Raw genomic sequence first — 13,653 nt, 5'->3', positions numbered from 1 at the left:
TTACCATGTCTTCAATTCCTGTTTTTTATCTAGCTAGAAGAAATTAAAATTAACTTTAAGGATAAGTAAGGTTTCCAAAAGCATCCTATTTATTCTTCAAACTAACAATAAGAAAAAAATTTGGAAAAGAGCAAGGACAGTGTATTTGTTGATTTAATTCTTTTGTGCTGTAAAAATAAAATGTTTCAAGAAACAGACAAACAAAAAGATATGGTAAATTTTAGTTATTTTATTGTTTATTTCACTGGTATACCTGCTGTTTTCAATAAAATGTTCTTATCTTATCCTATAAGAACCATAAATAACACTCTATCACTTAATACTGTGTAATAAATTGCGTGGAAAAGCGCGATCAATTTATTATTCGGGTGCAGTTGAATATTTGAAATAATTCTTTGGCAATACAGAAACTTTTTCGTTGATTTATTTCATTATTTTTAATTTTAATGGAAACTTAAATAAGCGAAATTTCGTTTCTCGCATCAGATGTAAGGGTTGTTTGACGATCGGAGGGGTGAATCGAGTCGCCATCTGACGCTCATCCCGCCAGTCTCCCCATCGATTTTTACTCAAAGATATAAAAAATTGTACAAAAAATATAGCAATCATTAAAGATGTCATTTATTTTAATAAAAAAATTCTTGCAGCTACGTAATCATGTTATTTTTATAACTTTGCACCTTCAAAACCAAATCCACATTTTTTCTATAGAATATTAGACGAAAACTTTATTATTTCATAATTATACACAATATTTCATTATTTTTTCAAGAACCGCCTTTGTGTGATAATTTATTCAATGACTGGACAGAAAAAATGTCCTTCGCAGCTAAAGGATGACCGCATATCAATCTATTTACTCATAGGAAATCTAGTGAATCCCTCAAGAATGGTGCTCTCAGCACCTTATCTAATCGCTCGGTCTGTCCGTCACACGGCCTACTTATAAATCATACCCGCCGTGAATCCATTCATTTAATCTGTCAAGTGCGATCAATGCGTGTTGCAGGAGCGTTCGTGTTCGCCCTCGTGGCCCATCTGGCCGCCGCCCAAATCGCTGACGTGGACTGGTGGAAAACCACCACCTTCTACCAGGTCTATCCTAGATCGTTTAAGGATACGACGGCTGATGGAATCGGTGATCTGAAAGGTGAGTTAATTATACAATACAGAAATTGTCACCCAATGAAAATTACTCTTTTGCAAGTAAAAAAATTACAGAAATGAAGGTAAAAGAAAAGTTTCAACGGCTGTTTTGTTCAAAAATTAAAACTTGCAATTAATTTAATTACGCTTAAAATTTTCGTCAGAACTATCATATTTGTTTTGTTTTTTTCATTTTTACAGTAATTGGTACAATTATTTTTAGTTGAATAAAACTTGCTCTTTTTTTCCAAATTATCTTTTCAAACACATTCAATAACGCAAATTTCGCTAAAATAATATGATTTCTTGAGATTTTTTTCAAAAAAGAAGTTACTTTCTTCAGTAAAAATTATCAGATAAATAATTTGATTTCAATTTTAAGGAATATTGCAAAAATTGGACCACTTTGTCGACATCGGCATCGGCGGTGTGTGGCTCTCCCCAGTTTTTAAATCGCCAATGAAGGATTTTGGTTACGATGTTTCCGACTTCAGGGACATCGACCCCATTTTCGGCACAATGGCCGATTTCGAAAATCTTGCTAAAGGATGCAAAGAAAGAGGTAATTAAATAATTGGATAATCAATGGACTTGTTTCACCGTTGTTTTTAAGGTTTAAAATTGGTACTTGATTTTGTCCCGAACCACTCAAGCGATGAACACGTGTGGTTCAACAAGTCCATTTATAAAGAAGAGCCTTACACTGATTACTACACGTGGCTTGATCCTAAAGGTTTGAACGAAAGTGGAAGTCCCATTCCACCAAACAATTGGGTATGAAATTGATTATAATTTAAGCGGATTTGAGGACAATACAAAATTTTATTGACTGCAGCTCAGCGTTTTTGGAGGCTCTGCTTGGGAATACAATGAGGTGCGAGAACAATTCTATCTACACCAGTTTGTTGCCGGACAGCCTGATCTAAACTACAGAAATCCAGCAGTTGTTGAAGAAATGAACGTATGTAGCAAACGATATAAATTTTACTTTCAAATGACATTTAACTTTAAAAGAAAATCTTTTTTGATGATTTTTTTTTAAATAGTATTATTTTTTCAATACTTGCACGTCACCATTACCTGATACATTTTTCTTGTTTTAAATTTTTTTTCTATTTAACTCAATTTCATCTCTTTCTAAAAGTCTAATTCTAAAATTGAAGAGTAATGACAGAATATTAATAAATATTATATATATATTATTCTATTTTTATTCTATTTAGCTAATGATAATAAATATTAAGTTTAGCTTTTGAATAGAATGCAATGTAAACGGAAGTTATCAATTGGCATTATAACATTCTATATTTAAACTATCATGGTACTTCAGAGAAACACGTTAGAATTGAACAAAATTAAAATATAAGTAAATATGAATTTTATTTATATTTATTTAATATAAACATTAAAATTCAATTTCAAATGGTTATGTAATGAGCTATGACGTTTGACCAAGACCAAGCTTTAGTATGGATAAGAAAACGATTGTCATGGGCTTGAATATCAAGCAAACTTTTAAAGTGGCGAATTTATCATTGATCAAACAAGGAGAAGATGTAAAATGAATCAATCCTTTTTAAGTCCTTATCAGCTAAGAAATTGCAAACAAAGCATTTCAATAACAACTTACTGATCCATAGAATTTTCTTGCTTTTAACTTGTATTCCTAGTAAAAAAAATTGCACTGCTTCTAATTAAAAAAAATATTGTCCAGGACATTCTCCGCTTTTGGATGGACAAAGGCGCCGATGGCTTCCGTTTAGACGCCATTCCGCACTTGTTGGAGGACCAAAGCTTCCCTGACGAGCCGCTGTCAAACGACCCCGAATTCACGTCTGACCAGTGGGGCTACCTTTCGCACATTTACACCACCGATTTGCCCGAACTTTACGACGTGATTTACGGATTCAGAGACGTCGTCGATCAGAAGCAGGCCGAGCTCGGAAGACAAATGTAAGAATTTGGGAAGTGCAATCGTTGAAGTCTCCGAGACTGAAACTCCCGTTCTTTAGGGTCATGATGGTGGAAGCGTACACCAGTTTGGAAAACACAATGAAGTACTACGGAAGTGGTGACAGAAAAGGAGCTCATTTCCCATTCAACTTTGAATTTGTCACTAATGTCAAAAACGAAACAACGGCAGCCGAACTGAAACAAATCATTGATCGGTGGCAAAATAGTTTGCCCGACGGAGCCTGGTCTAACTGGGTGGTAAGAGCAATTTAGTTTTTTAAATACAAAAAATTTTGGAAATGTACTTCAGATTGGAAACCACGACAGAACAAGAGTGGCCTCTCGATTTGGCCGGGACTTTGGTTTGGCCGCCGTGATTATGGGCCAGTTGTTGCCCGGATCTGCCATCACCTACAATGGAGAGGAGATCAACATGGAGGACACGTGGATTTCGTGGAAGGACACAGTTGACCCTCAAGGGTGTCAGGCTGGACCTGAGTACTACCAGAAGTTTTCTAGAGACCCCGTGAGAACACCTTTCCAGTGGGACAACTCAACTTACGCTGGTTTGTAGCAAATAATTAAATTTATTTACACCATTCATTAATTAATTTTCTTAGGTTTCACCATTCCTGACTCCAGCAAACCTTGGCTGCCAGTGAATGAAAATTATAAAGAGCTCAATCTCGCCGAGCAAAAAGAGATGGCCAACAGCCCATACCACATTTACAAAAAGTTAACTGCCCTGAGAAAAGAAAGGGCGGCTGTCCAGAGGGGAAGTCTGACAACCAAAACTGTGGGCGACAATATTTTTGCATTCACAAGGTTTGGGAAACTCGGATTCAAGCTAATCCCTATCATAATGCATTTATAAATTACAGACAGGTTGACACGGAGGGTGAAAAGGCCGTCCTTGTGGTGGTTAATGTTGATGACGCAGAGGTCACCGCGGACGTGACCAGCACCGTTCCCTCACTGCGAGCAGGAGAACAGTTGACCTACCATGTGGGCACTTTGGAATCGCCATATGACGCTGAGTAAGAAATTATTTTAATAATTTTTAATTGATTATCGTACTTTAAAGAGATAAGCAACCTGCTTAACAAGTGCGCTCAACAGGTTGCATACCTTTATGACATTATGATGCATTTGATCACAAGTTTTAAGTTTTTACTATAAAATATTTAACTTTTCCTCCCACTTTCAGCGAAATGATTGCTCCGTCGTCAGTGAAGGTTCCTGCAAGAGGTGCTTTGGTTTTCCTTTACACAAACAGTGCCACATCCATTGCAGCAACTTCTTTGTTATTGTTGGTTTCCACATTCCTTGCACTGTTTAATTAAGAATTTAATCAAAAACTGATGTAAATTTTGTAGATAAATTACACAATGAAATAAAAGTAAGCAGGCGATGCTATTTCATAAAATTATTTGTTTTATTAAATGGCCTGGACAGGGCCTGGACTTAACTACTTAGTGTCCTCAATAGTGAGATGCATTTTTAATGGCAAAGAAAATGTTTATATTAGTAACTTTTGACTAAACGCCTTTTACATGGAATTACATTCCGAGACAGGAAATTCTGAGACAAAACCTTATTAATTTAATTATTTCCCGTTTCGAGTGGTTTCTTTGGGTTTTAAATTCACAAAAGATTGTTGTTTCAATATTTCAACCACGAAAAAGGTATCTTTTTGGCTCTTAAAAAGTTGTTACAAATATTATATGCTGTTAATACTTTTTTTGAACAAAGTATATCATACAAAATAATACTTTCAAGGCAGATTATGAGAGGAGTTCAATTACAATTTCAGTGTGACGTCTGCGTGGTTTTGATCTGCTGACGAGATTCAGTTTTACGTAAAACCCAATGATGCATCAATCCCACAATGTGTTAACGTAAATAAGCCTCTTAAACATCCCACTTAAATATAGCCCAATCTAAAAAAAAGATAAAAACAAAGATAACTAATCAGCGCACTAATTTAAATCTATGAATATTATTTAAATTAACGTTAGTACAGTATTGCAGTTAAAAAGTTTTCTAATTGTTCTTGCATCCTACAAACAAGTTTTTCAATTTTCTTTTTAATAAGTAAACACATCAAAAAATATTGTTATATTTGAAAGAGAGGAATTAATAATAGTAATACTTAAATTAGCGAAACTCCGTATATTGTGGCAAGTAGGCTCGCCATTCGGAGATGTGAATCGAGTCACAATACCTCACCAATTCTTTCATCGATTTGTGCTGATTGATAGATTATAGCGATTATAGAGAGAAAATTAATACAAATAACGTTCATCGTTGACAAAATAAATATTTAATTCTTAATTAATCAATTTTTGTGGTTTACAAATCGCCAGAATTCGATTTTATCCCCGTATTTATAACAATATATTCAAATCTCACGTCAGCCCCTTATCTAATCGCGCGTTCTTAACGTAACATTATGCTAGTTACATGGCGTGGCCTCTACTTATAAATAATCACACCTGCCACAAATCTAAATTCACTTGATCTGAAAAGGGGCGATCAATGCGTGTTGCAGGAGCGTTTGCGATTGCCCTTGTGGCCCAACTGGCCGCCGCCCAAATCATTGATGAGGACTGGTGGAAAAACACAACGATATACCAAATTTACCCAAGATCGTTTAAGGATACAAATGCTGATGGTATTGGTGATCTGAGAGGTGAGGGATTTGCAATGATTTAAAAAATATTGAAGAAGGCGAATATGATAAATTAATTTAAAAGACAAGCATAATTTTTTTATAAATCTTGCTTTCAAAATTTTAATTTGGTTTCGCAGGAATTTTGCAACAAATATACCACCCTGACGTGCTCGGCATTGGCGCCGTGTGGCTGTCACCGATTTTCAAATCACCTATGAAAGATTTTGGCTATGATATTTCCGACTTCAGGGACATTGATCCAATTTTCGGCACAATGGCCGATTTTGACGCACTTGTTGAGGATTGCAGAAAAAGAGGTAACTAAATATTTTATTAACTAGTTAATATTTTCACCACTTTGTTTAAGGTTTAAAATTAGTGCTTGACTTTGTCCCGAACCACTCGAGCGATGAACACGAGTGGTTCATTAAGTCTGTGGCTAGAGAAGAGCCTTACACTAATTACTACACGTGGCTTGATCCTAAAGGCTTTAACGAAAGTGGAAGTCCCATTCCACCAAACAATTGGGTACATGATATTCATTTTTTTTTTCAATTTAAAGAAAATTACACTCATTTGATTTTCGTTGCAGCTAAGCGTTTTCGGAGGCTCCGCTTGGGAGTTCAATGAACAGCGACAGCAATTCTACCTGCATCAATTCACGGTCGGACAGCCTGACCTTAATTACAGAAATCCAGCAGTAATTGAAGAAATGAACGTAAGCAAAAAAAAATATAATAAAATTACAATTATTTTATTATTTAAGTAGAATAACATTTTATTTGTTTAATAAAATATACTTCTGTATTAAAAATTTTAATATAAAATCTATTATTATTTAATTTTTTTATTTACACTTATTAATTTGTTTTACGTACATACAATTTATAATTTTTAGAACTTCAACAATAATTTTACCGTGTGAAATATGATATTATTTTGATTATTTTCGTACATGTATAATTAATATAAAATACTGTTGATATTTAACCAAGAATTGAATATTCTGGTTAAGAAGTTGGAACAAAAATGAAAGCTTTCTGATATCTATAAAAATTAAATGTGTTAATTTTTTTACAGAAAATAAACTTATTCAGAATAAATTTATTGAATAGATATATTTTATTTATTTGTTTTTTCATTTAATTATATTTGTGGGAGAAATTTATTTGATTTGAAAAACAAATTTTCCAGGACATTCTCCGCTTTTGGATGGACAAAGGCGCCGATGGCTTCCGGTTAGACGCCACTCCGCACTTGATGGAAGACCAAAGCTTCCCTGACGAGCCGCTGTCAAATGACCCCGAGTTCACGTCTGATCAGTGGGGCTACCTTTCGCACATTTACACCACCGATTTGCCGGAACTTTACGACGTGATTTACGGATTCAGAGACGTCGTCGATCAGAAGCAGGCTGAGCTCGGAAGACAAATGTAAGAATTTGGGAAGTGCAATCGTTGAAGTCTCCGAGACTGAAACTCCCGTTCTTTAGGGTCATGATGGTGGAAGCGTACACCAGTTTGGAAAACACAATGAAGTACTACGGAAGTGGTGACAGAAAAGGAGCTCATTTCCCATTCAACTTTGAATTAATCACAAAATTTAATAATGAAACGACGGCAGCTGAACTGAAGCAAATCATTGACAATTGGCAAAACAATTTGCCCGACGGAGCCTGGTCTAACTGGGTGGTAAGAACAATTAATATTTTTTAAATAATAAATTTTTTTAACTGAAATTCAGATTGGGAACCATGACACATCAAGAGTGGCCTCTCGACTTGGCCGGGAGTTTGGCTTGGCCGCCGTGATTATGGGCCAATTGTTGCCCGGAACTGCCATCACCTACAATGGTGAGGAGATCAACATGGAGGACACGTGGATTTCGTGGAGGGACACAGTCGACCCTCCAGCGTGTCAGGCTGGACCTGAGAACTACCAGAGGTTTTCCAGGGACCCTGAGAGAACACCTTTCCACTGGGACAATTCAACTTACGCTGGTTTCTGGCAAATAATTATTAAATTAATAATTTCTTATTTTATTTAATAACAAAAGGTTTCACCACTTCCGACTCTAACAAACCGTGGCTCCCAGTAAATGAAAATTACAAGGAGATCAATGTGCGCCATCAGTTGTATGAAGGGCCAAAACAACCATATTGGATTTATGAAAAGTTAATTGACCTGAGAACAGAAATAGCAGCTGTTCAGCGAGGAAACTTGACGACCAGCACTGTGGGTGATAATATTTTTGCATTCACCAGGTAATAAAAAAATAAGACTCGGATCATTCAGAAAATAATTTATATCTTACTTCATTTCAGAGTTCTTGCAGACGACGTGCTTGGTTGGGGTCTCTTTGTGGTGGTGAATTTTGATTACGCAGAGGTCACCGCAGACGTGACTAGTTCCGTCACCTTATTACAAGAAGGAACAAAATTGTTTTACGAAACGGGCACTTTGGAATCAAATTACATTTACTAGTGAGGAAATTTAATATCAAATCTAACACTTGCTAAGCACATGCATAGCCGGTTGCATACTTTTCTAATATATTTTACTACTTCTTGTTTGTATTTTTTTTCATACTTTTAGGTTTTTAATTATGTTTATTTTTCCCAACTTCAGCCAACAGATTGATCCATCGTCAGTGACAATTCCTGCAAGAGGCGCTTTGGTCTTCCGTTACATAGTCACCAGTAGTGCTACCTCCGTTGCAGCTTCTTGTTTGTCGTTGTTGTCTGCATTCCTTGCTCTCATTAATTTATGATTTTGTTTGAGTTTTATATAAAATATCTGATGAAAGTTTTGTAGATAAATTACAAATAAAAAACATTGATAAAGTTAGCAAAAAAAGCTTCTTCACAAAATAACAGAACTTTATCTTTATTAATTGACACACATATGCAATAATTCATGTGATATCGGTGGATTCAAAAGAATGCTTTTTTGCATATTTTTTTTCATTTTATCAATTGAAGGTTTAGCAAATAAAACAAAATGTCACTTAAAGATTTGAAATGATATGATTTCACATGTATTGTATCTAAAATTAAAATCCAAGAAACTGAACGCGTAATCAAATTATTTATAAAAAAAAATTGGATTCTTTATTTTTAATCTGCAACAGATTTAATTTTAAAATTAAATAAATAAATAATACAATTCTCCACAATGCATTTTGTTATTTTAACAGTTGCACTACTTGCCCTTCAATAAAATAATTTAATTACTAGGTTGAGAAGTTATTATTTCGTCTTTTGTGTGCAATAATAAATAATCATTTATATTCTAAATAATTTAATTTTCATTGCAAATAAATTATTTAATATTATATTTTTTTAAGTAAAATATCATTAATTTTTAAACCTTGCAAAAACAATCAGATTGATCCAATTATATGAGAATGATCAACCTAAAGTAATGTAATTCCCGTTCACGTGATGTAAGCGTGGCTGGCAATGCAGTTGCAAGATTTAATCGCTGGTCCACTTTAAAAAAGTCGACTGATGTTCACCAAGTAATGTTTTCTTTTTTGCAAATCATCTTTGGTAATGACGGGAGCAGCGCACCAATCGAGAGATGCGTTTAAGAGATAAAATTATATAATTCAGCGAAGCAGAAAACAAGATTAACGCGTTAAGTAACGACCCGGTGACAATAGATAATTATCTTCCTTGCTCACGCCGTATTTTTATCGATACGAAGGTCGCGGAAATATAAAGTGGTCGCACCGCCAGCACCGCAGTAACATTCGGGCATCATGAAGATCACGGCGGTTCTTCTCTTGGGCCTGACGGCTCTGGGCAGCGCTCAACTCGAATGGTGGCAGACGTCCACCTTCTACCAGGTCTACCCAAGATCTTTCAAAGACGGTGGCTTTGATGGAATTGGAGATATTCCAGGTTAATAATTTTGTTAGAAAGCTGTTTTATACTTTTTATCTATTGTGAAAAATTTTAAAACTTCCAAGGAAGTCTAAAACTTAATTTTTAAAAAATGATAAATATTTGCTTCAGAATTAAAAATTAAGACGAAATTGTATTAAAGTGAAGATTTATGTCTCTAATAAATTAAGTAATTTATAATCTTACTTTTTGGAAGTTTTGAACTGATGTGATTTTATTTTTTTGTTAAACAAAATATAATTGTTCAATAACAGGCATTATTGAGAAATTGGACCACTTCGTCGACATTGGCATTGGCGGTGTTTGGCTCTCGCCAGTTTTCAAATCGCCAATGAAGGATTTCGGCTATGACGTTTCCAACTTCAGAGAGATTGACCCGATTTTCGGCACCATGGCCGACTTTGACGCCCTTGTCGTTGGCTGCAGGAATAGAGGTTAATTTCTTGTTTTAAATTTTTGCTTTTATTGTAATACCGAGTTAATTGCCATCACATGCAGGACTAAAACTGATTTTGGACTTCGTGCCCAACCACTCGAGCGACGAGCACGACTGGTTCATCAGATCAAAGGCGCGCGAAGATCCCTACACAGATTACTATACCTGGGTCGACCCCGCAGGTTACAACGCCACAGGCGCACCAATTGCTCCTAACAACTGGGTTAGAAATTTGTTTAATATAAATTTAATTTTTATCTAAAAGAAGATTTTTTGCGATTTTAATTTTATTTTTGGAAGATATTTGACATTTTTTTTAAATTTTGTGCACTTTTTTTTCTTATCAACAGTTGAAGACTAAAATGTAAACATTTTGCAGATCAGTGTTTTTGGAGGCCCTGCTTGGGAATGGGTTGAAGAGAGGCAGCAATTCTACCTGCACCAGTTTCACGCAGGCCAGCCCGATTTGAATTACCGCAACCCTCTTGTTCTTGAGGAAATGAATGTAAAATAATTAAATAATTTAAAAAATATATATTTAAAGTTAAATTTCCATTCTAATAAAGGACGTCCTGCGTTTCTGGCTGGACAAGGGCGCCGATGGATTCAGACTTGACGCCGTCCCTCACTTGATGGAGGAGCCAGGCCTCCCCGACGAACCTCCCACCAATGACCCTAATTATGGGCCTGACCAGTGGGGCTCCTTGGAGCACATTTATACCAAGGACCAGCCTGAATTGTACGACATCATTTATGGATTCAGAGATATTGTCGATCAGAAACAGGGAGAGCTGGGAAGACCATTGTGAGTATTATCAAAAAATTATTTATGGTTTTGTTTTTAATTGAAAAAATATAAAACAATTTAGTGAAGTAAAATATTTATGATACTAAGACTATAATTTGAAGCTTAACAGACAATTTAGAATAATTTTATCAATAAATATTTTATAATTGAAAAGCGGAGTAATCCTTTCTGGATTTTGTTGGAAAATCGGCGCAACCAATTTTGATAATTAAAGTCGGAATAGAAAAATCATCGATCAAACGATTTGTTATGTTATATCCGTTATATATTTCTATTATCTTATTTTGTTGTCTATTTGTATTTAACAGAGGTGGGGGACTTTGAAAGAAAGAGCCAAGACATTAAGCTTATCTTGTTTGCCCTGATAATAAATAACATGTGGCAAAAATCAACTTAAAATCAGTTGTATGCTTTGCCAATCAGTAAAAGATAAGATTTCCTTAACACCCATCAAAGAAAGCGAAATTTGTTACGTAATAGAAAGTGATCTAAAAATAAAATGAGATTTAAGCCAAAAAAAAAATATAAATATTCCCGTGTTCAAAATTTCAGAGTGATGTTGGTCGAGGCGTACACCAACATTACCAACACCATGAAGTACTACGGCAACGGCACCCACCCTGGTGCCCATTTCCCATTCAACTTCCAGCTGATTGACAACCTGAAGAACGAGACTGACGCTGCAGGTCTGCAGTCAATCATCAACACCTGGTTTTCTAACTTGCCGAGCGGTGCTTGGTCAAACTGGGTTGTAAGTTATCGTTTAAAAAAATGTATAGTTCATATAAATAACTATTTCTAAATCATTTAAATCTTCAACACAAATGAAAATGCCTGGGTTGGCTCCCAAAAGGGTTCAATTTCAGGCATTGATAATTTAAAAAAAAAATAAATATTGTTATCAACTATTATTGGATTTAACTATTTTGAAATGAATTTATTTTAATATTACAATTTAATTATAACAAAAGTGTTTATTTCAAGGGTGGCCCTGAAAAGGGCCACGCTTCATTAATTATTACTGGAAATTTCTTGAAAATTGTTTGTTTACTCTGCTGATTTATTTTCTTATGGCATATAAAAATTCAGTGCAGATATAATTAAGTCTTTTTAAGAAATAACAACTTTTGATTGTTTCAGGTTGGAAATCACGATCAGCCTCGCGTGGCTGGCCGTTTTGGAACCCAATTTGGCCTTACGTCCATCATTCTAGGCCAGCTCCTCCCCGGCACCGCCGTCACCTACAACGGCGAAGAACTGAATATGGAAAACACTTGGATCTCCTGGGCGGACACAGTCGACCCTCAGGGCTGCCAGGCCGGTCCTGATGAATACTGGCGGTTCTCCAGAGACCCTGAGCGAACGCCCTTCCAGTGGAGCGCCGAAGCGATGGCCGGATTCACCACAGGCAGCACGACCTGGCTGCCCATCAACGAAAACTACGTCACTCTGAACCTGGAGGCCCAGAAGGTGGCGGCGAAAAGCCCTTACAAGGTGTACAAGAGACTGACCGAAGCCAGGAAGAATATTATCGCGGTTCAGACCGGAGAGTTGAGAACCTACGTTTTGGACACGCACATTTTCTCCTTTGCTAGGTGAGTTATTTAAATAATAAAAAATTAAAATCTATGTTTAATTGACTTATCTCATAATTCATTTTGAAAATGGATTCCGGATAATTTTTTGTCATTTGGTTAAACGTAATTGAAATTTTCAGGTCTTTACTAGATTTTTTTCACTCTCTTCAGTGTTAAAATTCACAGAAATGTGAAATTTTTTCGGAAAATATATAAAATTTTAATGTAAATCAATACTTATAATTTAACAATATTTTTAAATGTTATGTTTAATAAATTTTGATATAACTATATTTTAATAATGCCACACAGGGCGGTTCCAGCCGGCAACCCCAGTGTTTTGGTGGTTGTTAATCTCGGTTTTGAGGATCAGGTTGTGAACGCGAACCCCAATAACGACCTGCCAGTCATCGCTAATTTCTACACTGGCAGTTTGGAGGCCGTTTACGCAGAAAAGTAATGATTTGAAGCTAATTCATATATGATTTAAAAAATTGTGACACTTTTTCAATTCCCAGTGAGGAAGTTTCCACCGTCAGCCTCGCCATTCCCGCCCGTGGAGCTTTAGTGCTCACCTACGACGCTCTCGTCTAATGAAAATCATTAAGGAATCGAAAAATTACTCAAATGTGAATGTTGATTTGTATTTTTTATTTGATTAGAAAACGAAATGCGTGCAAAAATTGTACTCTCAGAAAGTAAAATATAAAATGTATGAAGTAAAAAAAATTCAATAGTATTAAAAAAAAAGGAATTTAACAAGGAGTTTTTGTATGTACAGTGATTGCAAGAGAAAATATGAACTGAACTGATTCCCATAAGTATAAGTTTTCAGGAAATAAGTACTTGTTTATTTGGTTGCTTGAAAATTTAAAAATATAGTAGGGCAATTGTGTGAGGAGAAATATTATTTTATAAAATTCTTTGATATATGAAGCAATTATTATATATTACTCGAATAATTAAATTTTTATGATGCCTCTTTGAATATGGCATCTATTATAATGCTAATGTAGAGATAAATCATCATCAAATTTTAATCGGGCCGTTTTTAGCAGAGACTGGCAGAGGCCCCTATTTAATATTTTGTCCAGATAATTTTTCATTCAAAAATAAAAATATCTTGCGTGGCAGAAAGAAACGAGAGCCGGG

The 13,653-nt window shown here is 35.3% G+C and overlaps 3 protein-coding genes across 3 annotated transcripts; all 3 read left to right on the top strand.

Moving 5' to 3' along the window:
- Positions 1 to 963: 963 nt before the first annotated feature.
- LOC132193356 (maltase A3-like) lies at positions 964 to 4,457 on the top strand. The gene is made up of 10 exons (XM_059613975.1): positions 964 to 1,150; positions 1,529 to 1,708; positions 1,760 to 1,920; positions 1,982 to 2,107; positions 2,861 to 3,099; positions 3,159 to 3,357; positions 3,410 to 3,665; positions 3,720 to 3,924; positions 3,981 to 4,136; positions 4,307 to 4,457. The coding sequence occupies exons 1-10, from the start codon at positions 997 to 999 to the stop codon at positions 4,440 to 4,442; spliced, it is 1,812 nt and encodes a 603-aa protein (XP_059469958.1). The 5' UTR covers positions 964 to 996; the 3' UTR covers positions 4,443 to 4,457.
- Positions 4,458 to 5,602: 1,145 nt separating this feature from the next.
- On the top strand, positions 5,603 to 8,787 carry LOC132193395 (maltase A3-like). Its single transcript, XM_059614037.1, has 10 exons — positions 5,603 to 5,791; positions 5,911 to 6,090; positions 6,141 to 6,301; positions 6,366 to 6,491; positions 6,968 to 7,206; positions 7,266 to 7,464; positions 7,517 to 7,772; positions 7,829 to 8,036; positions 8,097 to 8,255; positions 8,401 to 8,787. The coding sequence occupies exons 1-10, from the start codon at positions 5,638 to 5,640 to the stop codon at positions 8,540 to 8,542; spliced, it is 1,824 nt and encodes a 607-aa protein (XP_059470020.1). The 5' UTR covers positions 5,603 to 5,637; the 3' UTR covers positions 8,543 to 8,787.
- A 700-nt stretch (positions 8,788 to 9,487) lies between these two features.
- On the top strand, positions 9,488 to 13,256 carry LOC132193473 (maltase A3-like). The gene is made up of 9 exons (XM_059614176.1): positions 9,488 to 9,677; positions 9,935 to 10,114; positions 10,179 to 10,339; positions 10,496 to 10,621; positions 10,683 to 10,921; positions 11,477 to 11,675; positions 12,065 to 12,519; positions 12,814 to 12,957; positions 13,020 to 13,256. The coding sequence occupies exons 1-9, from the start codon at positions 9,536 to 9,538 to the stop codon at positions 13,093 to 13,095; spliced, it is 1,722 nt and encodes a 573-aa protein (XP_059470159.1). The 5' UTR covers positions 9,488 to 9,535; the 3' UTR covers positions 13,096 to 13,256.
- Positions 13,257 to 13,653: the final 397 nt, after the last annotated feature.

Source organism: Neocloeon triangulifer, unplaced genomic scaffold (assembly GCF_031216515.1).
Source record: "Neocloeon triangulifer isolate White Clay Creek 2 clone unplaced genomic scaffold, ASM3121651v1 ptg000004l, whole genome shotgun sequence".
NCBI classification, from domain to species: domain Eukaryota; kingdom Metazoa; phylum Arthropoda; class Insecta; order Ephemeroptera; family Baetidae; genus Neocloeon; species Neocloeon triangulifer.
This window is presented reverse-complemented; position numbering and strand designations above follow the sequence as displayed.

Excerpts from the sequence above, each read along its gene's own strand:
- LOC132193356 (XM_059613975.1), top strand. The coding sequence starts at position 997 with ATGCGTGTTGCAGGAGCGTTCGTGTTCGCCCTCGTGGCCCATCTGGCC. Across the intron at positions 1,921-1,981 it reads CCATTCCACCAAACAATTGG|CTCAGCGTTTTTGGAGGCTC; the intron begins GTATGAAATTGA and ends TATTGACTGCAG. Across the intron at positions 3,358-3,409 it reads GAGCCTGGTCTAACTGGGTG|ATTGGAAACCACGACAGAAC; the intron begins GTAAGAGCAATT and ends AATGTACTTCAG.
- LOC132193395 (XM_059614037.1), top strand. The coding sequence starts at position 5,638 with ATGCGTGTTGCAGGAGCGTTTGCGATTGCCCTTGTGGCCCAACTGGCC. Across the intron at positions 7,207-7,265 it reads GCTGAGCTCGGAAGACAAAT|GGTCATGATGGTGGAAGCGT; the intron begins GTAAGAATTTGG and ends CCCGTTCTTTAG. Across the intron at positions 8,256-8,400 it reads GAATCAAATTACATTTACTA|CCAACAGATTGATCCATCGT; the intron begins GTGAGGAAATTT and ends TCCCAACTTCAG.
- LOC132193473 (XM_059614176.1), top strand. The coding sequence starts at position 9,536 with ATGAAGATCACGGCGGTTCTTCTCTTGGGCCTGACGGCTCTGGGCAGC. Across the intron at positions 10,340-10,495 it reads CAATTGCTCCTAACAACTGG|ATCAGTGTTTTTGGAGGCCC; the intron begins GTTAGAAATTTG and ends AACATTTTGCAG. Across the intron at positions 12,958-13,019 it reads GAGGCCGTTTACGCAGAAAA|TGAGGAAGTTTCCACCGTCA; the intron begins GTAATGATTTGA and ends TTCAATTCCCAG.